Source organism: Pezoporus occidentalis, unplaced genomic scaffold (genome assembly GCF_034315485.1).
Source record: "Pezoporus occidentalis ecotype Australia unplaced genomic scaffold, CSIRO_AGI_Poc_V1 ctg33, whole genome shotgun sequence".
Taxonomy (NCBI): Eukaryota; Metazoa; Chordata; class Aves; order Psittaciformes; family Psittacidae; genus Pezoporus; species Pezoporus occidentalis.
The window spans coordinates 5,975,207-6,000,721 of record NW_026915268.1 but is presented as its reverse complement, the minus strand read 5'-3'; the positions used below and the strand labels follow the sequence as shown (position 1 = coordinate 6,000,721).

Below are 25,515 nucleotides of genomic sequence, written 5' to 3'. Positions count from 1 at the left end.
CTTGGAGCAAGCTGCTCTAGTGGAAGGTGTCCCTGCCCATGGGAGGGGGTTGGAACTGGATGAGCTTTAAGGTCCCCTCCAACCCAAACCATTCCGGGATTCTACGATTCACTCTACGATTCAGGCCAGTACTTAGAAGCACCCATTCTGGCACAAGTCCCCGGATAGCACATACACGTGGTCTTCCTCCACTTGCAAGTGAGTTTTCAGTCTCAGGAGAAACACAACTGCATGACATTTGTGGACAACTGGGGGTTAATCCCAGCTGGTAACATCCTGACAGCTCCCGAGAACAATATGAACACTACTGCAGAGTTCCAGACTTCAGAGAATCAGACCACACTTTCAGTACTATCAGTTGTTTCACAACAAGTGCACATATAAACATGTTTCGCTAAGAAAAGCACCCATAAAGTTCACATTAACAGTTTCCCAAACAGGAAACTTGCTGGCAAGGTGCTAAATAGCCCTTGCTTGGTTACAGGCCAAAGAATGGAGCGCTTTAGAAAGGCAGCAACTTACCCTGTTTGAACATTAACTCTTAACTCTGTGCCAAATTACACAATCTTGATGTGGGAGGATTCTACCAACAGATACCGACGCAAAAAAGCAAACCCTTCCCAAAAGATAACAAAATTCAGCCTCCTGGTAACAGTAAAAAGAGGGAGCATAGGAGAGCAGCAACACTGGACTTTCTGGCTATTGTCATTTTAAGTACACCCTTTGGCACCTTGTCTTTAAATATTATTGTATTTAAGTGTTATAATTCAAATCAACACTTCAAATGAGGATCTGCACTGGAGAAGCTGCCTCCAGAAGCACAACCACAGGTACTCTAGTGTGGTATCTCCATCCGACAGCTGGCAGCTAACAGCCCAGGTGGGATTCCAGCTCCTCTACTTTTCGTACCATGAACATGAACCATGAATAAACTCTTTAAATTGGTTTGTTCTTTGCAATATTCATGTAAATTCTTTGCATGGATTTCTTTCATTCTAGAGTAAATGTGGGAATATTAAGTATGGCAGAGCAATTCAAGAACCTTATCTAGTATTTCCTATTTTGCTTTATCATTAAAGACAGTTACTTTCCTGATGAGTTGGGGTCAGGTTTTGTGGTTTGCTTTGCTTTCTGGGTGGATTTGAGGTTTCCTTTCTTGTCTGATTTTTAAAGAGTTCACCTTCTCCATCCCTTTACTTCAACTCTGCATTTCCCTTCAGCCCCCTCTAGACAGGACAAAAAAAGTACCACAGGTTGTATTACATGGGAGAATGTCGTGGTTTAAACCCAGCCAGACAACTCATTCAATCACTTCACCCCTTCTTGCCCTCCCCCTGCGCCTGGAGGGACGGAGAGGAGAATCAAAAGAATACAACTCCCATGGGTTGAGATAAGAACAGTTTAGTAACTAAGGTATAACACAGATCACTACTGCTACCACCAATGATAATAATGATAAAGGAAATAACAAGGGAAGAGAATACAACACTTCACCACCAGCCGACCGATAACTCACCCCCCCAAGCCCGACCAAGCACTGACTGATACCTCCTCCAACCCCACAGTCCCCAGCCCTTCTGGGTAACTCCCAGTTACATCCTGGGCATGACGTGCTGTGGTATGGAATACCTCTTTGGTCAGTTTGGGTCAGGTGTCCTGTCTCTGCTTCCTCTCTTCTTCCCCTCCTCCCTGGCAGAGCATGAGGCTCACAAAGTCCTCGGCCAGACCAAAACATCACTGTTATCAGCTCTGTTCCCAGGCTGAAAGTCAAAACACAGCACTGCACCAGCTACCAAGGAGAAAAATGACTGCTACTGCTGAACCCAGGACAGAAAACAGCAAGTCTTAATATAAATAACTACCTCTATGGAGCCAAAGCTTCTTAACAAAAGATAACAATGACTTAAATATCTTTCATTTTGTGAAATTCATCACCTTTCTCCATCAGTACAGGAAGCTTGTTATCGTCAGCTCATCCCATATTCTGAGGTCACAGAATCCAGACTGGTCTGGGTGGGAAAGGACCTTAAAGCTCAACCAGTTGTAACCCCCTGCCACAGGCAGGGACACCTCCCACTAGAGCAGCTTGCTCCAAGCCCCTGTGTCCAACCTGGCCTTGAACACTGCCAGGGATGGGGCAGCCACAGCTTCCCTGGGCACCCTGTGCCAGCGCCTCAGCACCCTCACAGGGAAGAGCTTCTGCCTAAGAGCTCATCTCAGTCTCCCCTCTGGCAGGTTAAAGCCATTCCCCTTGGCCTGTCCCTCCAGGCCCTTGTCCAAAGCCCCTCTCCAGGTTTCCTGCAGCCCCTTTAGGCACTGGAGCTGCTCTAAGGTCTCCCCTTCAGGAGCCTTCTCTTCTCCAGGCTGACCCAGCCCAGCTCTCTCAGCCTGGCTCCAGAGCAGAGCTGCTCCAGCCCTCGCAGCATCTCCATGGCCTCCTCTGGACTCTCTCCAACAGCTCCACGTCCCTCTTGTGCTGCTGCCCCAGAGCTGGATCGGGGGGGGGGGGCCTCCCCAGAACAGGACAATGAACTTCTAAAACAAGCAGCCGTACCGGCACATTCATCTCCTCATGGTGCCTGCACGCTCTGGCCAGAGCCTGGCTCTGCTGCACCAGCACAAGCAGCTCTGCAGGTCACTGCCTCTGCAAATGCAGATTCCTGCAACTAACCCACCCAGCTAACTGTCAGTGACCTGCCCCACAGCGGGATGCTAGCAGAGGTGATGTCTCCCATTCCACAGGGAGCACAGAATACCAGAATGGAAGTGGTGACCAGGAGAGAGCCCTCCAACCACCCTGAGCCCCGACTGTGAACACCAACCTCACCCTTCCGTCTCCTGCACTCCAGTCCCCAGGAAAAAAGCAAGTACAAAAGCCACCGTTTGCAGGGGAAAAAATAGATTTTCTCGTTTCATAACTGCCTGCTGTCAAGCTGGATTCCAATTAAATTTTTCCTGTACCCGAACGCAAGCTTTGCTTTTTCCAGAACTTTCTCATCTCTTCAACTGCCCACCTCTGCCCCTGGCTCTGGGCTGTGTGCTCCACTTGGACACACCACACTCACCTAAACCCCTGTCCTCTCTCCCTTTACCACTCCTGCAGGGACCACAGTCACACACAGTTGTCAGGCAGAGCTTTAAGCTGCCAAACCCCTCTCACCTCTGTGAAAAGCTGGTGCTGACCAGCCTCCTCTATTCACACTGTGTTTATTTTGCATCTCAAAGTTCCTTTTATGCTGTGATACTTAAGAGAAACCGGCAGCAGTGAGCACTGAGGAGCTTCCAACTGCAGCTCTGCGCGGCTCCTAACGCCAACTGGCTCCAGCCAGCACGGATGTGGGGGGGAGCTGGGTGCTGCAAGTCCTCCCTATTCCTTCAGTCGTGGGGACGAAGGACTCCTGCTGTTGGTTTTTCTCCCCCTCTCCTCTTACTGGTGGTCTTCAACACGATCACAGTATGCACCACAATGCTTTAAAACAGCAAAGCTTCTGGAAAACCCAAACAAAAGGAACGTCACCAGGTGACGTCAGCCTATATACAGCCCTGTGTGGTCGCAGCGCATAAGCAAATCCATTCTTGTGCCGCTTCCCTGAAAAGCCTTTCAGTAAATGCACTCATGCTACTACAGGAGCTTCTCTCAGCAATAAGCCACCCATCTGCCATCAACAAGTTAGGACTAAAGGAAGCCACAGCCGCGGAAAGAGAAAACGTGAGCTTCACTTAAACAGCTGAGCAGCCACAGAGGACGGAAACTTGTATTAAGCCTCAAATTAAAGATTGCAGACCTGTCAGAGGAGATCAAGCCAGTGATTTCAAAAGGAATATTCCAAGAGAGCCTCGTGGATTCGATTTTGCACTAATATCAAAGGACACCGAACCCGGTAAATTATTCAAAGGCTTTCTTATATTAGAGCCTTTTACAGACTCACCACGTTGAGTCTAAAACTACGACTGAATGCAACCTCCAATGTACTCAAAAGAATGGGTAAGTTCTGCGTTTCTCTATACCTTGGGTAGTGAATGACTGGCTGGGCTGGAGAGGAGCCGGTAGATGCTAAAGGCAATTTTTCTGCACTGAACCTTATGAAAAAAAAAAAAAAAAAAGATATGTTTTCCGATTTTGACACTGTAATAGAGCTAAAGACTGCTCCTCAGTGTAATATCCAAGTGTTCTGTTTTTCATAGTAAGTTGTTTCTTGCATTTAGAATTAGCTTGTTGGAAATGCATGGCAATGTTATCTGCAGTGAAATCTTCCACCGTGATGTTCCAAGTGTACTGATCAGGCTATCCTATCTTGTTGTTTTCCTAAATTATATTCTGCAGGCTTACATTTCAAGTGGCCATTAGGGGCTCGTATGCTGGCAGCACTATATGCAATGAGTATGGTTTTAAAAATGCTGCCTGCCTTGGGCATGGCTTGTCCACCAAAATGTCGCTGTGAGAAGCTGCTCTTTTACTGTGACTCTCAGGGGTATCACTCAGTGCCAAACACCACTGAAAAGGGCTCGCTAGGTTTGTCACTGAGGCACAATTATATTTCTGAACTTGAAAGGGATCAATTTGCAAGCTTCAGTCAACTTACTTGGCTTCACTTAGATCATAATCAAATTGCAACAGTCAGAGAAGATTCTTTTCAAGGACTGTATAAACTTAAGGAATTAGTCTTAAGTTCCAACAAAATCTTTCATTTGCCAAACACAACTTTTAGCCAGCTGCTTAACCTGCAGAATTTGGACCTCTCTTTTAATCAGTTATCCTCTCTGCACCCCGAGCTCTTCTACGGCCTTCGCAAGCTACAGACCTTGCACTTGCGATCCAACTCCCTGCGGACCATCCCGGTCCGCCTGTTCTGGGACTGTCGTAGCCTGGAGTTCCTGGATTTGAGCACAAACCGCTTGCGAAGTTTGGCTCGCAATGGATTTGCAGGATTAATCAAGCTGAGGGAGCTTCACCTCGAGCACAACCAGCTGACAAAGATTAATTTTGCTCACTTCCTCCGGCTGAGCAGCCTGCACACGCTCTTCTTGCAGTGGAACAAAATCAGCAACTTGACATGTGGGATGGAGTGGACCTGGGGCACCTTAGAAAAGCTCGATTTGACTGGAAACGAAATCAAAGCCATCGACCTCTCCGTCTTTGAAACTATGCCTAACCTGAAAACCCTCCTCATGGATAACAACAAGCTCACCACCCTGGATTCCAAGATCCTGACTTCCCTGATGTCCCTCACCACTGTGGGCCTCTCCGGCAATCTGTGGGAATGCAGCCCCAAGATCTGCGCTTTGGCCACCTGGCTGAGTGGATTCCAAGGTCGGTGGGAGCACTCCATCCTCTGCCACAGCCCCGACCACACCCAGGGAGAGGATATTCTGGATGCAGTCTATGGTTTTCAGCTTTGCTGGAATTTATCAACTGTTGTTACGACCGTGGCTACGACGTACGCAGCTCCGACTACCGAGTACCCCAAAAGAATAAGCTCTTCTCATTTCCATATGGGAGACAAAGAGATCCCAACTACAGCAGGCATGGTCGTTACCACCGAAGAACATTTCCCTGAGCCAAACAATGCCATCTTCACTCAGAGGGTAATTACAGGAACAATGGCTTTATTGTTTTCTTTCTTTTTTATCATTTTTATAGTGTTCATCTCCAGGAAGTGCTGCCCTCCCACATTAAGAAGAATCAGGCAGTGCTCAATGATTCAAAACCACAGGCAGCTCCGCTCCCAAACGCGGCTGCATATGGCAAATATGTCAGACCAAGGACCCTATAACGAATACGAACCCACCCACGAAGGACCCTTCATCATCATTAACGGCTACGGACAGTGCAAGTGTCAGCAGCTGCCGTACAAAGAATGTGAAGTATAATACCCATATGCCATCCCAAATGAAACCAGATAAGTAACCTATTTTAAAATTGTAGGGGACCTACATCAGAGTCTAATTTTTACAGATGTTGACATAAAGCCTAATTTTCCAAGCTCCTTAATGGAAACATTGTTTATGGAGTGGTGCAGTATTTTTAAGTTGGTTTGTTTCTTTTTAAATGATAAACCCATACTATTTTCAGTGTTAAGGACGCAATGGATTACATTAAACTTGCACTCCTAATGTTGAAAAGTCTCAAAAGATGCTCACCTCCAACTCTGTAAGATGTTTCATGTTTATGTAATTCTATGACTGTGTGTAAACATTTAGACCCGAGTCTCCATATTTGACTTTTGCTACTGAAAGCAGTGGGAGGGGAAGGATGCTGGAGAGGGCACAGAGCTCTGCGGGGGGACATACGCTCCGTTTGTTCCACTGCAGCTGGAGGATCCCAACCGCTCCAGCTGGCTCCGGTCACTTTAAAGGCAGCCCTGGAGGAGGATTTTCCTCCTCTGATAATCTCACTCCAGTTAAAAATACAAACAAAAAGAAGGGTGGGGAAACAAGAAAGGAGCAGCAAAGGGTCCAGGTGGGAAATTCGGTGCATTGGGGACCTGGAGATTTATTTTAAATGCAGTTTTCCTACCTGCACATTTGGTTTGGCTTAACTGGACCTTGCTAAAGCTCAGAGGAGCTACAGAAAGGAGCAGTTCACACGGTCACAAATGAGCAGGATGATCACAGATTAGGAGGATGGTCACAAATGAGCAGGAAGGACTCTCCAGGCACTTAAAAAGTGGCAGCATAGCTTGTTTAGGAAGGCTCAGTACAACAGGATCGATTTGAAATATTAAGTGCATTTAATTCTTATCGGCTCTCTGGTTTGCCTCGCTGCTGCTTTTCATGAATTCAGGCTAATTACATACGCCTATGAACAAACAGCATTTCATGTGTAAATACCCTTAATGCAAGTTTTTCTTAATTAAAAGTAAATATCAAGCGGGAGGGTGAGGAGAAGAGGGAAGGGAGGAAGAAGCCTCTCTTTGTCCCCCCGCTCCCTCCCCCAGCTGAGGCTTCCTCTCGCCTGAAAGCTATTTTCATGCACTAACTCCACTGGTTTCTCTGGAGACAGAATTAGCCCCTGTAATATAAGCTCTCACTTGTCCTCCCTCTTCCTAAATTCAAGGTAACTACCAGTTTAAACCCCCCAATCCCTTACCTTCTGGTAAATTAGGATAATATAATTAGGTTAGAGAATAGTTCACTGAAAAATGTTTCATTTCTTACTTGATGTGGCACAGAATTTAAACTAGTGTATGTTTAAAGAAATCATATAGAAATATATATACACACACGCGCACCTCATTCTTCAGGAGCAATTTGATTTCTTGAGGCAGAAGTACCATATTGCTATTTATACTCTATTCTGAAATTCTATGTAAATAGTTGCAGATCTATGCAGTGGTGCTGGTACTCGGGTGCCACAGGGGGAGAAAGGGGGGAGCTGCAAAGGATTCCAGTATTTTTAAGTCAACTGCTCCAATCTTGGAAACATTCGAACCAAAGCTAAAAGGACCAGAGGGATGGAAGGGTTTTATATATATATATACACATGTATGTATAACTCAAAAAAACCAATGTGTTGTGTCCAGTGCTGCAGTGTCAAACAATTCCCAGCACACATGGATGAAGAAATTCCTCACAGTGTTGCCATACCTTGACCAAATCAGTAATTGCAGTATGCTAATTGTGTTGTACTCAACTACTCTGCAAACTTTCTGAATGGAAAAGAAAGCACTGCATAAAAATCTGTTTGCTATTTCACTCTGCTTTTCTATATCTGTATTACCACTTAGTGAGGTATTTAGGGTGCAATTATACAACAGTTTGATGTTTTATTGTGGAATGAAGTCGTCCAAGGCAATTCTAGCAAGATAAGTGACTTCTGTTCAGATTTTACATAAAGCTTTTTCCAGTGACTGGGTTTGAAGATATTAATTTGCATCATTTTGCTTTCACATCCAGTGCCCTTATTATAAAGCAAATTTTGTTTACTTCCTGTGACTCTGTACTTTAATGGAAAAGATTCAGTGAAGCCTAATGGTTTTCCATAGAGATATTTGAACCCTTGTAACTATTTATACTCCAATGAGCTAATTTACACACTGTAGGAAATCAATTACTGCTTTAAACTGAATACAATAAATGCCGTGGGGCAGGGGGACAGAGAGCAAATATTCTGTATGATTAAATTCTACGCAGGCCAAAAGGCCAGACCCAAGCTGATAAATACAAAAAGGTACTGGTGTCCAAGGGTATCAAGGAAGACTTGCCACATTCCTTACCACACCAGCTCCTCCCTTATGGCCAGGGTTTTGTTCTGCTCTGGGCAGGCAAGCAGGCATCACTGTACACCTCCCTTACCTCCAACATGATAGCCTGCAGTGGGAAGCAAATACTTTGGGGCTGATTCTAATGTACAGCTGTAGGGTACCCACAAAGACCGAGTTATAACTGAGCTCATTAATTACACTGGCAGCCAAGTAATCTGGCTACACGCTCATCAACCATCAGATGTCAATGCTGAACTCTGATGTCCTCAGCTGCTTTTGCAAGAAGGAATTCCACCTCTCTCCTTCACACCCAGCAGAAACCCTGCTGGAAGACAGTTCAGGAGGTACCATTCAGTCTTCCACATGGAAACGAGAAGTGGCTGCTTGACTGAAGCGCCAAGGTTCCTCCCAACGAGGTGCTTTCCCACCACTCTGTGCAGAGGCTCACTCCATCTTTGTTAGCATATAATTATGCCCAAGAAGAGAAAAGACAGATGTTCCAGCAATGCTGGATTTAATCCTCTTTTCCATCCCAGTCCCTCATACCAATTTCCCAAGCATTATAACAAAGACACCCAGGCACCCAACTCCCCTTCCCCACCACTGTTCCAAGTCCCACTGGTCCCACAGTGCTGCCCTGCCTCACAGGCACCAAAGCAGGGTCCAGCAGACACAGCCTCACACGGCACTGCACAGTTTTACCTCTGCACTACACAGGAATATGCAGCCAATCTCCCAAATGCCGTGGTTTATGTCTGCCATTTCCAAAACCATTTGTTGCCAGGTTCCAGGCATAAGCAGAGCAATTCTGCAAACATTACATTTAGAGTAACAGGTATCATAAAACTCATAGAATGTCAAACACTAGCAGTGAAGTCAGCTTGAATTCCCTTAGGAGAGACAGGGAACGGCAGGCAGAGCTTTACACAAGGACACAACCGGAGGCTGCTCTCTATTATTTCTTTTCTTTTTTTTTTTTAAAGTTACTGTCTTTCAGGATCAATTGCTTGTGACTCTTCCAGGAAAGGAGGGAACTGTAATAATGGTGTTACTCAACAGTCTTTGATTTATTTTATGGCACAAGAACCATGACGATTTGGTTTAAATTAATAGTGTTTCAGCTTGAGCACTGGCTGATGATGAGAGGTTGTTCATTTGCTCTCCCCAAATATCATCTCTGTGGCTCAGCCTTAGTTTCTACAGGTATTCCACAGGTGCTCCACCCCCTTCAAGCACAGCCTCACCCAAGAGCTCAGGGCCTTTTAGAAATGAGAACTTCTCCTACTGCTCTTGAGATCCACATCCCACCCAAAGGTCTCCTCCAGCCTCACTTATCTCCAGCCAGCTTCTGCTCCTCCCCACCCCTGCATCAGGGAAATGAATGCCAGCAGTACCAGATCAGTTTGAGTCATCACGCTGGAACAGGTCTGAATTAATGCTTCCAGCTCCCCTCTTGGTAGTTGCTTTGCATTAGATCATGTTTAAATGCACACAACTAAGGATTACTCGATGAAGAGTGAAATGGGTTAGCGGTTAGTCTCCAGCTGAAGCGCACCTCTGCACAAGGCTCCCATCAGATGGAAACGTAATTAATACTGCTGCATCAATGTTTGGTTTTGCTTCCTTTCCCTCCAAGCAGAAGTTATTTCATTTTTCAGCAATAAGCAAATCCAAGCAGCTGAGCTTTATGTCCCATTAGCCCCCTTACAAGACACTGGCCTACTGCTAACACGTCAAATCAGAAATATCCAGCAGCTTTAAACCAGAAACCTGCACTAGACCCTTTATTTAATGTGTCTAAGTTAATTCCTGTACTGCTTTAATGAAAATAAAGTGGATTTAATTTTGTGATCTGCGTAGCTATCAAAATCCATCTGTTCAGACTTATGAAATCTACCCAGAAGCTGAGTTTCATCTTTCTGGAGAAGCTTTCCATGAAAATTAAAAGTTCAGTGAGAGATACAGTATTTTTTTCCACACACACACCCCACACCCCCCCCCCCCACACCCCACACCCCCAAGGAAACAAGAAGGGAAACAACAAAAAATCAAAGGCAGCTGCACAGCAGCTCCTCCATCCCCATGCCTTTCTTCACTACAAGAAGTCCCATTTGCTAAAACAGATGCCAGGCTTTGCTTCTTAAGCCACCATGCTAGCAGGATGCTTTAAGATCATTTCAGAGTCAGCTGGAAACTCAGCATTTCACATCCTGCATAAAAACCCTTCAAGAGGTATCTAGGCAAAGGTAACAGGAAGCTTTGATGGATAAAATCAAGCCTCAGACTGCACAAAACTTGCACTAAGGGCAAACACAGTGCAGTTGAGCACCTCTGGTGTGAGCACTGTTGAGCTACAACTGCTCCCCTTCAACCACTCCTTTGTATAAAACCCCAAACAAAACCAACCCCATTTTTCTTTTTCCTGATGAAAACATTAGCAAGTGAACTATTCTACTAGCTTAGCAACCAGAGATTAAAGAGAGTCCTCGATGCATTGTACTTAAATTATGTTTAAAGAGGCAACTTTTGGTGGGAGGGGGTGTAAGTAATGGAGGAAAACCAAGTGCAGTGTACAGAAAAGTTTTGTTATTAAAATTGTGTATACTGTAAAACTGAATTTGCCTCTTTCTTCCTCCCTTGTCAAACAGATGTCAAAAGCTCATTGTTTCACAATATGTAAAGACCCATCTACATCCAAAGGAGACAAGTCAGGTTTGGGCCAGTCGATTTGCCACAACCATATCAAACACAGCACCTTCTGGTTTACTACAGTAAATCACAGAATCACAGACTGGTTTGGGTTGGAAAAGACCTTAAGGCTCATCTAGTTCTAACCGCCCTGCCACAGGCACAGATACCTGCCACTAGAGCAGGTTGCTAAGCCCCGTCCAGGCTGGCTCTTGATGAGGGTCTTGAAATGAGCTGGGCTGCAGGGGTTCTTACCAAGTAAGGTCCTTTCTTGACTAGCAAATACTGTTTACAATAAGATGAAAAAGTGAAAACCAAACCCAGACTCTTACCCCTTAATACTGAATCCCTGTGAATACCTGCATCAGGGGCAGCAGCATGCTCTCCAGCACACTGGTGTAAGCCCCAGCCTGACCTGGCAGTGGCTGGGTCTGCCAAGACCTGTCTCTTGCCATGGGTGCTCCCTCAGTCTCCTGGCAGATCACCGTGATCACCTGCTGATCATGGTGCCAGCCAGGAGCGTGGGATCTCCAGCAGGCCCACTTCACCAAGAGTTTAGCAAGGACAAACAATCCGTATCACTTAGAGATGTCAAACCAGCAAGACATCACTTCAGCTCTGAATCGCAGCCAGGCAGAAAGTGTCAGAAACACGTTCCCTATGCAAGTGTTCTTTATGTGGGTACCACAATGAACGCAACGTTCAAGATTTCTCTTTTAGAGAAGTGACAAGTTCACGGACACAACCCAAAAGCCTTGATACACCAGCTGAGCAAAAGAAAAGGTTTCAGGATGTTCCAGGACAATTACATCCACTGAATTGCCAGTTAAAATCATTTTAGTAACTGAGCCTCAGTTGCATTTACTCTTCTGCAAAAGGTTTGGCTGGAACAAGTTCTCAAGGGTTTTCAGTGTCCGTGGGCTACCTGCCCCTCAAATCCTGCTAGTATTTCAAAGTAGCACACAAGAAATCTATGCTCTGAAACTCTCAAAGAGACTAATTTTAAGATTAAAAGCATCTCTCAAACGCAATGTTTTCATAAGCAAAGGCAAGATACACAAGAGAAAAGACGGTATTCTGAATATACTGTGCAAAACCTTGAAATGCAATTAGTAACAAGGAAATGTCATCATCACTTGCAGCTTACTTTGAAATGTAGGCTGCATTAAGACAACTGCAAAAAACCTGAGACTCGAGAACCTGACCAGAGAGGACCACACAAATGAACTGCAACCTGCAGCACATCTGGGGAAGCACTGGCTCCCTCCTTGCGTGAGTGTACAGGCCAAGGGACAGAATTCAGCACAAGTATTCACCCACCATAAACCCCGATGTTAATATTCACTGTCCTCTGTTCATATGGAAAACAGTGATACGGAATAGTTCCCTTATCAACAATTCCATTACCATGACGGTTCCAGGAAAACGATTGTACTGCGATGAGTTAAAGCTCTGTCACATTTGACAGCAGGAACCACATGCTCTGGGGGTTATTTTGAAAGTTCTTCCCTGTGAGGGTGCTGAGGCGCTGGCACAGGGTGCCCAGAGAAGCTGTGGCTGCCCCATCCCTGGCAGTGTTCAAGGCCAGGTTGGACACAGGGGCTTGGAGCAAGCTGCTCTAGTGGAAGGTGTCCCTGCCTGTGGCAGGGGTTGGAGCTGGGTGAGCTTTAAGGTCCCTTCCAACACAAACCAGGCTGGGATTCTACGATTTTAAATGCTGTTCAAGTAACTTACCCCCTGGTTCCTCCCAGCAGGCTCCATTACTTTTATGTTGAATCCTGAAGAAGACCAGACATGAATAAAGTCCTGTTTGAATTTTCCACCAGTCCTTACCCCTAAAGTGTGTGCAGTGCACCCACTGTTTGATACAGGTGCATTATGCTCTCTACCAGTTCAAAAAGCAGCCTTTTTTTCAGGAAATGTCTGAAGTAATCACAAAGGTTCATCCATTAAGAAGGTTGTTAAATAATGAATGGGTCATAATTCCTTACAGTCAAAAGCAATTAATTTTCTGTATTATAATCAGGAGAATAAATCTGAGAAATCCATTCTAATGGCTCTGAATCCGAAGGTAGTGTTGCAGTTGAATTTTTAATCTTAAAGTACAGGAGCAATGAGGACTTCTGCTGTTTAAACATACAATCTCCCACCAAACAGAACAGCTTTACTGCATATTTAATAGGTAGAACGGGTTTTGTGAGCCCGCATGAGATTAAAGGCAGCACTAGACACAGGAAACACATTTCAAGTAGAAAGGTTCTTTCAAGACAGCTCTCAACTCTATAGCTACCAAAATTCTTGAAATATCCTTTATGAAGTGTACAAACGATTGCAGAAAAGCTTATAGCAAAAAGTAGTTTTACTTACACGTTTGCAAAGGGGAGTGTAAATGCAGAATCCAGCTCAACCCTACAGCGAGGATCCTTACAAGGATGCATTTCCTCTCTTCCCTTTAACTCCTAAATAATCCATCACATACCCAGAACCTCTGCCTCAAAAGCCATGTGCTGTTAGCTGGGACTATCAATGGCTGCTCTCAAATACATGGCTTCAACCCTGATATCACCTGAAATAAGCACTTAGTAAAGCTAATGATGACACAAGCTTTTAACAGTGAGAACATAGGGAGGGGACAGGAACATGGATCACAAGTGGGTTTCCATCTCAAAAGGCACCACGTAACAGTTAACAGTCTTTCCAAGCCTAACTATTCTATGATTCTATATATGCATTCTCCTGCACTGCAGATGCTTTCAGAGCTTTGTCAACAACCTCCACATTAAACAAGTCAGATTTAGCTACCCAAGCCAGCTGAGCCAACCCAGAGGGAACATCCTTATCCAACACAAGGAACATCCCTCAGAATGCTCCCATTGCAGGATGCAAGCCAAGAACAACAGAGTTGGGAAAACCACCCACCAGGCCATTCTGCAAGCCCCCAGGTCTAATCCCATACCTCTTCTTTAAAGAGCAGGAGCTCCTAAAGCATCATCTATGTTGTCCTCAGGATAAGACAACATGCTTCAGTAAGTATGTAGAAGTCCTTATTGAGCCCTGAAGCACGCCATCCCCAAACGCACAGCAACATCTGTTGTACCAAGGCCAACAGAGACTTCACATTAACTCCATGCTTGAAATCCTGGTTGAATAATTTAAAGGTTAAGGAATTCCTCCTCAATCTTTCCAGACAGTCCTGAAGATGGGAATAGCTGTGTCACTGTTTCCAGGCAGGACCGGGCCTTGCTCAGCCCCAGACGAGCAGCAGACAACTGCAAGGGAGAGCCCCAGCAGAGGCAGCCAAGTTTGGTAACTCCTAATGACAGCTGGAAGCTCTGTAGATATCAAGTGCATATCTTTATGGTTCAGGCCTTCAAGAATTTAGCAGCTACAGAGCAGACAGGCAGGCAAAGCCATCTCTAGTTTATATTCTTCTCTATGGAAGACTGGTCTAGCTCTGGGACATCTATTAGCACCAGAGCAGCTGTGGAACTTGGAAAGAAGAGAGCTTTGACTCCACAACAGATGCTTTTTGCCGGCAATTAACATCCAGTCCTAAGACACCAGAAGCTTCAAAAAAGGTTAAGGTTAAACATTTGGTAAGACTGAACTACAACCTTATCAAAAAGAAAAAGAACACAGTAAGCTTGGCAGGTACTACATCTCTAACATGACAAAACAAGAGTAACAGACACCTTTGACAAGTTACTATAGTCTAGAGTGACAGTTAACTTTTAAGAGATGTCTGTACATCCTTCACTGAAATTACAGAGTCACACGCTCCGTGTCCCATGGGTAATGAGCTTTTGCCAGGAATTACTCTGCCTGTGCGTGGAGAGCAAGTCTCTAGACCAGCTAAAATACATCAGTTCTCTGGATGAGGGACATCTGCTACCCATAGCTAAAATAACTGAACAGCCACACAGTCCACAGCATAACATAATGTTACAATGAAATCCAGACTGAGGCGTTTCAGCTATTTACAGGCCACGCGTGCAACTTCAATATACCTTCAGCACTGGGAACTGCTGAACAAGATGCAATGCCTCTTCCACTCCAAGCTTGGGATTTACCAGTGGTGTAGGTATTGCTGACAAACCTAAAACTTAGAGAAAACCATCACTCTGCTCCAAACCTGAGAAGTGTTTAGGGAATGAATTCAAAGCTCTTGTTCCCACACTGCAGAGATGCACCTTTACCAGCAGGGATCGCGACAGCATCCATCACCTGACACACAGGGAGTTCTTGTGCAAAAAGCACTTGCACAGAAGCAAGCAGTAATGTTACAGGCAGAACTGGCAGATGCAAGTGCCCAGCACCCTCCTCTAACGAGCTCAAGACCACTCCAGGACCTTCCCATGACTAACAGCTGCCTGACAGCACCCTGTAAAACATGGCAGGCAAAGAACTGACAAAGTGGAGAACGACTCCAGTGCACCACACAGATAAATTTCAGGGTTATTACCCCGTCATATCTAGAACTGTCCATGGACAACAATTAACTTGACAAAGCATGCCAATGAGAGTGTCCAGAGACACATGAAAAGGTTTTATATGACATTCAAATGAGCTGATGCTACTAGACTGCAGACTGCTTTCTTCTTCTTAGTGGGCACTCCATCATTTGAATATGCCACAGTAAAGCTGCATCATCAAGACAGGAACTTTCTGACACCTACTTTTACTGTCCATTTATTCAAAAACAGTAATCTTCATCAGGCAAATTAGAGAGTTATCATCAGCTTTAAAAAACAGCTTCAACTATTTATGCAAACACAGCTACACTGCAGCACGTTGGGTTCACTGCAACTCCTCTAACTGCAACCTGCCATGCAACAGTCAGGATCAAAAGTTAGTTTGTACTCCCTGACCCTCAGATACTCACTGGGAACCATGAAAGTACAAGGAAATCACCCCAGAAAGATGGGGTTACATTAACAACAACACAACACAACCACCCCATTCCTCTAGAACATGAATTATCACAGAACCCCAGACTGGTTTTGTGTTGAAAGGGACCTTAAAGCTCATCCAGTTTCAAGCCCCTGCCATGGGCAAGGACACCTTCCACTAGAGCAGCTTGCTCCAAGCCCTGTCCAACCTGGCCTTGAACACTGCCAGGGATGGTGTGCACACATACGTAATGAATAAATATATATATTAATACGTGACAGAGTAAATCCACCTGAAACAATGTGAAATATTCAACCAGTAACCCTGGGTACTAACTGAAAGTAGTATTTGAAACATTAAAAGTAAACTGAAGAAAATCCACCCACTAATGGGGAACTTGACCTCTGGAAGGCAGAAAAACTTCTAAGAATTCAGATTCAAGAAGGGTTTGGGCCTCTGCAGATGGGATTCTCTGCACAGAGGCAGACTCAGAGATACAGATACTATCTTAGTACCAGACTTCTCTATCATTTAATGTTACCTAATGTTATCTATAACAGAAGTACATCAACTCTGCCAGTATCATCTCCCCCTAATCCAGGTAGGTTAAAATTATGTGCCTACTACTTCAGAATTGCCTTGTTCTGAGGTCTTTCCTCCATTACCATTATCTGTCTCACGCTTCAGGTACTTCCTGGTGGCTAAACCACCAGCTATTGCTCAGTTGCCATAAACCCATTTAAATGGGTAAAATATACTAGAAATACTACCTTTTTATGATTAGTATGTACTGTTTTCTACATTTGCTTATGCAAGCACAAAGTTTTAAAGCGCTGACAGGATTAGGACTCAATGACAAGTCCACATACCTGAAGCAGATTGCTCAGACACAAGGTGAAAGCTGTGATAAAGAACATGAACAGATTCTGGTGATCTGAGCCAGGGAAAAAAACCCACACCCATTCTAAGCAGAAAAGAGAAGCTCTGACACAGCCCAGTTTCTATTTTGACAAGTGGTTTGGTTCTTTTCTTTTTAATGTTCTGATCAGGAAAGGCCTATTTTACCAGTACGTTATCAAAAGAATTCCACTGCCTTTGAAATAGATATTTCAAATTAGTAACATATTTTCAGTCTCTTCTTTAATATGTATATTAAAAAACCCTCCAAAAGCTTTAACTTCCTCAGATGAGAGCTGTAATTTGCAGCTTCACTCTGGCAGAGTCTGTTCCCTAACAAAAAAGGAAAATCAGGAGAACACACACAAGTTAGTCTTCTTCCAAATTTCATAACATCTTTTAACTTTACTGGCAGCTGACCAAAATCTTCAGGACTGCTCCAAGCTAAAATCCATTCTGAATTCCTGCTGCTTGCTCCATAATTCCCACTCAAGAGCAATGCTGGGAGCACTGGAAAATGCTTGGTCTGGTTAGCAGGTGCTGGGGTTGGTTTGTCAGCAGTTCATGTCTTAAGGCCAATCAAACCTCAACCATATGAAGTGATGAATTTCATCCCTAGCCACACCAGAACCCAGTTACTAACCTGTATACCCATGCATCCATTCCCACATCCCTTGTGGAGGGGTAACTCCCAATTTCATTCAAGTATCTCCCCAGGGAACAGTAAGTCCTCTTTTAAAAAATAGTGACTTTAAAAATTTAATTTTACTATCTAGTGCTACAAGGTATTTTTTTCATTCAAGAAATCAGTGGTACTGGAAGAGCACAAAGCATTTTTGCCCTGTTATTTTCACCTGTGGTGGGAAGGAGGAAGGACAGGATGAAAGATGTCTGTCTGGTCTGGAAAATAACAGATTCTCACACATTTTGTACTACTTTTGTACCACTAGCAAATAACAGAGCTACCAGTGTTCTCTTAAGGCTCATTCTTGTATCTAAAGAAGCTAACAGCATAGGTTTTAGGATATAAAGCATACAGGTTCTACACCTCTGCAACACATTTCCACCACTGAAGCAAAAATATCTGTTCATACAGATAACTAACGGTAGGAAACCATCAGGGTGCCAAGAAAATCATCCTGCAACAATACACCTTTGCCTTCAGAGCTCAAAAGAAAACCAAAATTGGCAAACATAGGCTAAAACTGAGCTTTCACTGAACTGACTTTTCCTAGTTTCCATTAAATCATGATGCTGGAGCAAAGTTAGGACTCTCTAATCCAGAGCTGGTCCCAGCATTAACAAAGCAAGCATACATGAAACCATTTGTAAGATGCAAGAGGTTTATGTTTCTTGTTATCTTGAACATGTTTTCATGTTGAGCTCTGAGAGCCAGGTCAAAGGGCTCTAACTTGCACTTGGTTAAGTCTGCCAGCCTTCAGGCAGCACTTTTCCTCCTGAGAGACTCCCATGAGATGGCAGTTCATGCCTAATCAACAGATGGCAGGCAGAGTCTTCAGGCTCTATTTTTCACAAGGAGGTGAATGTGCTGGTGTGGTTGCTTGTTCTAGAAGTTCATTGTCCTTGTCTCTGCTCTGCTCTGGGGAGGCCCCTCCTGCAGTCCTGATCCAGCTCTGGGGCAGCAGCACAAGAGGGATGCGGAGCTGCTGGAGAGAGTCCAGAGGCCATGGAGATGCAGCGAGGGCTGGAGCAGCTCTGCTCTGGAGCCAGGCTGAGAGAGCTGGGCTGGGCCAGCCTGGAGAAGAGAAGGCTCCTGAAGGGGAGACCTTAGAGCAGCTCCAGTGCCTAAAGGGGCTGCAGGAAACCTGGAGAGGGGCTTTGGACAAGGGCCTGTAGGGCCAGGCCAAGGGGAATGGCTTTAACCTGCCAGAGGGGAGACTGAGATGAGCTCTTAGGCAGAAGCTCTTCCCTGTGAGGGTGCTGAGGCGCTGGCACAGGGTGCCCAGAGCTGTGGCTGCCCCATCCCTGGCAGTGTTCAAGGCCAGGCTGGACACAGGGGCTCAGAGCAAGCTGCTCTAGTGGGAGGTGTCCCTGCCTGTGGCAGGGGTTGGAACTGGATGAGCTTTAAGGTCCCTTCCAACACAAACCAGTCTGGAATTCTATGAGACAGCACCATGCTGCAACAAAGAGCCTCCACAGTCTCACCCTGTGGGTCTATGCAGATCCTAGAGACGTATCTGAATTGCTGATAAAAGCTCGTGTTTAAACCTACAGCATTTCTTCAGGCAGCATGCAGGTGAAAGTGGTGCTGGGCCACCCACCATCACTATGCAACCAGGTGAGGCCTGATCCAGGCTGCTCGTGAATGACACCCAAGGAGCTCAAGAAGAGCAGCACAATATTTTGTCAATACTTACAGCGGTTTCCTCACAAGGGATTTTGATGAATGGTGACTAGTTAAGCTTGGCTACAGGTCAATTCATCTCACTTGGGTAGATGGGAACAGCAGGATGGATGGGGAAATGTCTCAGAATACCAAATCAGAGGGACAAAATGCTTCTGCAGGAGTCACCAGGGAGCTGCTGAGGACATTGAGTGATCTGCTAAAGTGGATTCTTTATTCTGATGTTTATTAGTAACCTTATGGAAAGAATATCTCAAGTTTTTCCTTTCCAAATTCCATGAACTCACAGATGTATGCAGGAATGTGAGAAGCAGGCTTATATTTACACCTGCAGTCATTCTAAGAGCCTTGAAATATTTTAGGTTTTATTATATTTTACATGCATGTGAAAGGCTTTAGAAATAGAACAACTAAAATTGGAACAACACAGACCCCTGCAAAACTCAAATTAAAAAGAGTGAGCCAAGACAGCATATGCCCTTTCCAAGAGGAAGAGAATGCATTATAAATCTGGGAATAAAGCCACCTAACTCCTGGCAAGACAGCTCAGAGGAACAGATAATAAAACAATCCTACCGATACAAGTCATAAGACATTCAAAGCTAGAATTAATGTATCCTTTACTCATTATTAGACATATAAATAGCTTTAGTTTGTGACAGATTTAAAGTATTTCCTGTACGAAGGGATTCAGCTGTCTTAACCAGCAATACGGTAACACAAAAACTAGGTACAAGCTGCCTTGACAGGAAGCAAAAGGCATTAAAAACTGGAAACAGCCTCAAGAGCTGAATGTCAAGGGCTCAGCTACTGAACACCTCTAGCCTTACCAGCACCAAAAAGCCTAAGTATCTCATCTCCATCCCACACACACATCTCAGTAACTTCACTTGCCTCCAAGGAGGACAAAATTGCTTGAAACAAGAACATCCTTGCAAGGTTGACACCGCTGGCTGCAGTTAGAGAAAGGAAGCAACCTTACTCACATCACCTCCATTTACCTAAAGTACCTCACTGATGAACTGTGCAGGATTAAAAAGGCACAAGAAACGTGGCATGCACAACATCATCCTTTTACAGAGACATTATCAAGCCTTTATTTGCTAAGTTAACTCATCTCCAGCCACCCTTGCAGATAATGAGGATGCTTTAAAGTATTTGGAATTCCAGCACCAGCCTGACACATACAAAGTGGCTGCCCTTCTTCAAAAGCAAAGGGATGCCAAAGGAAATAAACCATTTAGGAGCAGTCAGCACATCTGAGGTGGAGCAGGATGGCAGCATCACCTATGGTAAGAGTTAGAAAAGGAAAGTAAATAAAAGCAGAGAACTATAGGATGCAAAGGTATTTCACATTTTTATTGTATTGGCATCAACTTGTAAAGAAACCATTAGAGAGATGACTTGAACTAGCCTTAGATGATAAAGCAGCAGCTATTCAAAACAAACAATTAATGTACAGAACTGTACAATCTGGCACAGAAAACAAGGAAATGGAATGTACCTAAGCTGACAGTGATCTGAAAAACCTAGCTGGTTAAATTCAGTTTTATGCCAAGAAATAAGCTTTCACTGAATATACACTTGACTGCAGTCTAGTTCCAAAACCACCCTTCCCTTTATACAGGCAGTACTCCAGAAATGGCAATATAACCAAAGTCATAGAGCAACTTCACAAAATGCATAAAACGATCAGTGTACTGGAACCGACACCAGGAGCACTCCCAGGGGACACAAGTTCCCTGTGTACTTGATACAGCCCTGCTCTTTCAAAACCGTTTCCTAAACACCAGCTGAGAGTACCCAGGATTTTAGTGTCCGGTGCATGTGTGAGGAGTGGGGATGTTTCCCCAGCACTACAAAGTGATCGAGGATAAAGATTTAGAGGCAGTTTGGAGATTTCAGCACCTGCCACCAACAGCCACTCTTACATTCTCTGTGAGTAAGCCCTCTGCTTAATCACTACCCTTTTTTTGGTGCTTAATCACTACCTTTTTCCTCTACACACATATTCTTCATAGACCTCCTCATTCATTTTGGGCACAGTCCCCCACAGTGGAGTCCCACAGCATCTCCATAGACAGCAGCAGTCATGTACGACCACAGAAGTGGGGATGAGCAGAAGACCACAATGCCCCAGCAAGCCTAGGCACCACTCTCACCTGCAGCTACAGGAGAGACAAGCCTGCTTCAAACCAATTCTCACAATGCAAGAACATAGATTTTTAAGTTAACGAAGCCTTCCTCAATTCAAAGATCCCTCAGGAAGAAACACAACCATGTTGCAGGCCATTAGCTCCAAGGGGTCAACTGCCCAGGGACAAGGCAGAAGGGCTTTCAACTTTTTTCTTCTTTAAACACTTCAGTTATTTCTGCATTAACTTCTTATTTCTTTGGCTTTAGTCAGCCCAGTGACCTCCAGAATTGGGATTCTTTTGACTTCTGGAAACATGCCCAAAAACTCATTCTGCCTCTAAGGAAATTCACAATTTGGCATTTAAGGGGAACTGTATCAAATGATATAGCTGCAGTCCTATTTTGTACTTGACATCAGAGCTTTCATGTCACCTTCTCCCCCTCAAATGACTCAATAATTAAGACAGTCCTCAAAGGAGAGGTTCAAAGGCATGACATGGAAGGGTAGGCAAAGACCCACCTTACACAAGCTTTTTCCTCACAGTCCATGAAGCTGACTGGTGAGGAGGGAAAGATTCACATATGAACCCTTTGGAAAAAGGGAAGACAGATTAAGAGGACACATTAGGCAGAAGCTCTTCCCTGTGAGGGTGCTGAGGCGCTGGCACAGGGTGCCCAGAGAAGCTGTGGCTGCCCCATCCCTGGCAGTGTTCAAGGCCAGGCTGGACCCTGGGGCTTGGAGCAAGCTGCTCTAGTGGAAGGTGTCCCAGCCTGTGGCAGGAGGTTAGAACTGGATGAGCTTTGAGGTCCCTTCAACATAACCCATTCCATGATTCTATAAAAGGCAAGCTAGAAGGAAAATCTGGTGCAGGCACAAGAAGCAGAAGGGGCTCAGTGGCCCCACCACAGGCACGCACCCACTGCCTCAACACCTCAGCCCAGCAGAGCTGCTACATCCATCAGCCTGCAAGACTAACACGTCTGTGTCAGCAAGAACTGTACCTCATCTCTCACCAGTTACTCTGCTGTACACTCCCACGTCGCCCATGTTTCTTTTGCTCCACACAAATACCTTTAGTTTTCAAAGCCTTTTTGGTTTTTTTCCCCAAAGAGCTCCCAGGCTTCATTTCCCAAATTCTTTCTGCAGGTTTCATAAAGTAACTGATAATGTCAATTCAAGTTATCATATTCACTAAGCCACAGATGACAGCACCCCAGGCGTACAGAAGAGATTCTAAGCTAAGAAGCAATTTTTTTCTGGCCACATATGGCAGCACCCAACAAATGGCAAAACTCTTTCCTCTTGACAGTCAGAGGTTAACATACAGGCAGGATGAGTCAATAATCCATGAGTGGCTGCACATCATGCAACATTTGCGTTCGATCTGAAACACAGGGACGTTAAAGAAAACTACACTCCGTTTATGAAGGGCACAATTATTTGTGAAAGCGAGCCCAGAACCAGGAGACTTTTCTATTGACCACTGCTAATTGTGCAAATGCCCTGGTTTTCCCCTTCTGGCCTGATGCCCAAGGAAAACCTTTTATAGTTGGCACTGAAGAAAATGCATCTTTTAGCACACCTCTGTGAAGAAGCTGCTGGCCTGAAAGCCTATAGGTTTGTTGCTGTTATTGTAAAGAAACCACTCAGAGTGCCAACATCAGCAAGAGGATACTGTCTCCTAACTCTTGAAGTCAGTGTTTTCAAACAGCTTTGAGCAGAAGATTTTAACCCTGACAATATACAAGTTGTCTCTGCTCTTTTGCCTCTAACTCCTGTCCCTCCCGCTGAAGGGACATGTCTCTGTGCAGACCAGAAAGAAGCCAACATTTTCTCCTCTATTTCAACAGCTTTCCAAGATACAGCTTGACCCTCATCCTTTCCTCAGACACAAGGAGGATTAAGTCACTCTTCTGCCTCTATTTACATTCAAGAGGGCTGCCACTACTTGGATAAGCCACAAATGTTAATTATTCTGTATTGATTCAGTTGACTTTCTGGGACAAAGTAGGTCTAAAGCTCCAGGACATATTATGAGCATTACAGAACATCAGCTTTCTTATACAGGATAAAACAGGTTAAACACAGAGCACAGTCCAAATATCAAACAAATATCTAGACTAGAAATGCTGGGTGCCTATCAAGACCTCTACTGCTTGCATCAGGATCTATAAAAAAGGTAAAGAGATATTGGAAAGCAACATAACAGAGCACAACCAGTTTTGCCTATCACCGGAGGACTGAAGAGGATGCAAGTGGTACCAGACAGTAAGAGGGACACGTGCGTACATGGACAGTGACTGTCCTCATTCTCTCATTTCATTATCTACTGAATCCCATCTTGCAGAAACATAGGAACTTAATCCAGAGTTTGTATTAGGATAAGGTTTAATAAAAACGGGGAAGTCCAGGACTTGGAAGTATTTTGTTATAATGCAAAAACTGCAGCATTCCAACTTTGTAATAATTCCATCTTCCCTTTCCTCCAACAAGAGGAAACCAAAAGCCCAGTTGTGTGTGTAATACTTCTGCACACTGAGAGCATGATCCTGCTGGAGGCTAAAAGACTGTTTATGCACAGATCAGTAGTCACTGTGCAAACTTGCATGCTCTGTTCCCTCTATACTCCTCAATTTTGGCTTTAAGAGAGTCCTCAAGTACCACCAAATGGTGCTTCATTAGGGGTGACTATAGATTTCATCTTATGTAGGCAGATAAGAGTTCAAATATTTTCCTACAAAACAACAGAATTCAAATTAAGTGACTAAACAGAGTTGTAAAGCAGGATCCATGCATAGCATTAACACATATTTATGTAAAATGGTTTACAGCTCAAAAGTAAAATGCTGCTAAATGCCAACTGCTGTACCACAAACAAGTGTGCACACATATCAGATCTTCCTTCCACAAATCTCAGTGATGAAGTAAGAAGAGTCTGGATTTGTAATATTAGAAGATATTTAAGATGTGCTAACACTGGAGACAGACATATGTCTACAAGAAAGGACAAACAGGTATTTCATCAATACAAGCCTAAAGTGGTGGGGGAGGAAAGGAGGGACTGAGCAGGACAGAAGACTTCACTGCCACACAACGTATCTGCAAGACTCAATTCTCAAGTTTAGAGACAGCATTAGACTTCAATTCTGCTGCACACCCGAATGGAGTAAGCACTGTAAGTGAGGGCAGTAACTTCCCTTCCTTTACATATATTAAGAGTCTATAACAGAAATGCTGAAAATCATGGAAAGACTGCAAGGTTGAGTGCTGCTGTACAAGACAGTTCAGACTAAGCCCCAGCTACTGTCAAATCTATTCAATAGAATAGATTACTAGCAATTTTGCATCAAACAAGCAGCAAAGGCTGAAGGTAGTGGGTGGAGAAGAGCAGTAATTTAAGATTTCAATAGACTGACAAGCTTGTGCTGGAACTTCAGGTGTGACTGTTGGGCTTTGCTGGGTTTCTTTAAGTAGGCATTAAGGCCATGACACACAACTGGAGGCTCCATCTGCTGCCCTCTCTCCCCTCTGAGGCTGAGCACACTCACGGCAGCAGTTGTTGGGGATCTCTAAACCAGCAACTCCAGATACGCATGAGCTCAGAGGAACTGCTGGGACGATCAGGAGCAATGAAGAGCTTTAATCGCCAAAGCTTACAAGGCAGATAAAGCCTTGCTTGAGCTGGCTTCTGTTTATTTCCATAGGTCTTTGCATTACTACCTAAAAAACAAAAGTTCTCAGCATGTCTTCTGAAAACATACCCCCTGCTAAGTCCGAAAGTTGTTGGGTAAGAAATGTGGAAGCTCTTTTCTTGTGGCTCAAAAATGCCCAGCTGATGCAGTGTGAAATTCCCATCATCTTCAGGAGGCTTCACTCCACGCAAGATAAATTATTTATTCTGTCAGCCTGTAAGCATTAAACTTTAAAACCGTATCACTTCAGAAATATTTTGTTTTTCAAAAGCAGCATCTTTGTCAAACTGATAATGTCTATGGAAATTAGTGCCCAGCATAGCTGTCTTCACTGAACAGCAAAGTCCAGGACAGGAAAATCTAGAAGGGCTTTCAAACCACGTCTGTCACATCAGCATTCAAGCATCTTAAACTGACAAAAGCAAAATTAAAAAAGAAAGTGTAGATTATCTCAAGGAGGAATTTTTACCAGCATCTTTATCATAAATGGGGATCAGTCTGCCATTAATTCCCACATATTTCCACAGAAACGGTTGCTTTCATTACAAGGACTATGCAAGAGCCCTTTCAAATAAATAGCTACTTGTAAATAAGTTCTAGAGTCATGTGAAGGTTCACATGTGTTCCTACCCAAGATGGGAT

General features: G+C 44.4%; 2 protein-coding genes across 4 annotated transcripts in view; one reads left to right on the top strand and one right to left on the bottom strand.

Annotated features, from left to right (window-relative positions):
* The window catches only part of CTNNA1 (catenin alpha 1), a 253,319-nt gene that overhangs the window by 58,896 nt on the left and 168,908 nt on the right, over window positions 1-25,515 (bottom strand). The window lies entirely within an intron of this gene.
* Window positions 3,200-10,183, top strand: LRRTM2 (leucine rich repeat transmembrane neuronal 2). Of its 3 annotated transcripts, none has more exons than XM_062629277.1 (2): window positions 3,200-3,985; window positions 4,325-10,183. In XM_062629277.1, the coding sequence occupies exons 1-2, from the start codon at window positions 3,982-3,984 to the stop codon at window positions 5,869-5,871; spliced, it is 1,551 nt and encodes a 516-aa protein (XP_062485261.1). In that variant the 5' UTR covers window positions 3,200-3,981; the 3' UTR covers window positions 5,872-10,183. The 3 variants fall into 3 exon arrangements, with proteins under 3 accessions (XP_062485261.1, XP_062485263.1, XP_062485262.1); XM_062629279.1 differs by having other exon boundaries at window positions 3,204-3,985; window positions 4,774-10,183; XM_062629278.1 differs by having other exon boundaries at window positions 3,204-3,985; window positions 4,753-10,183.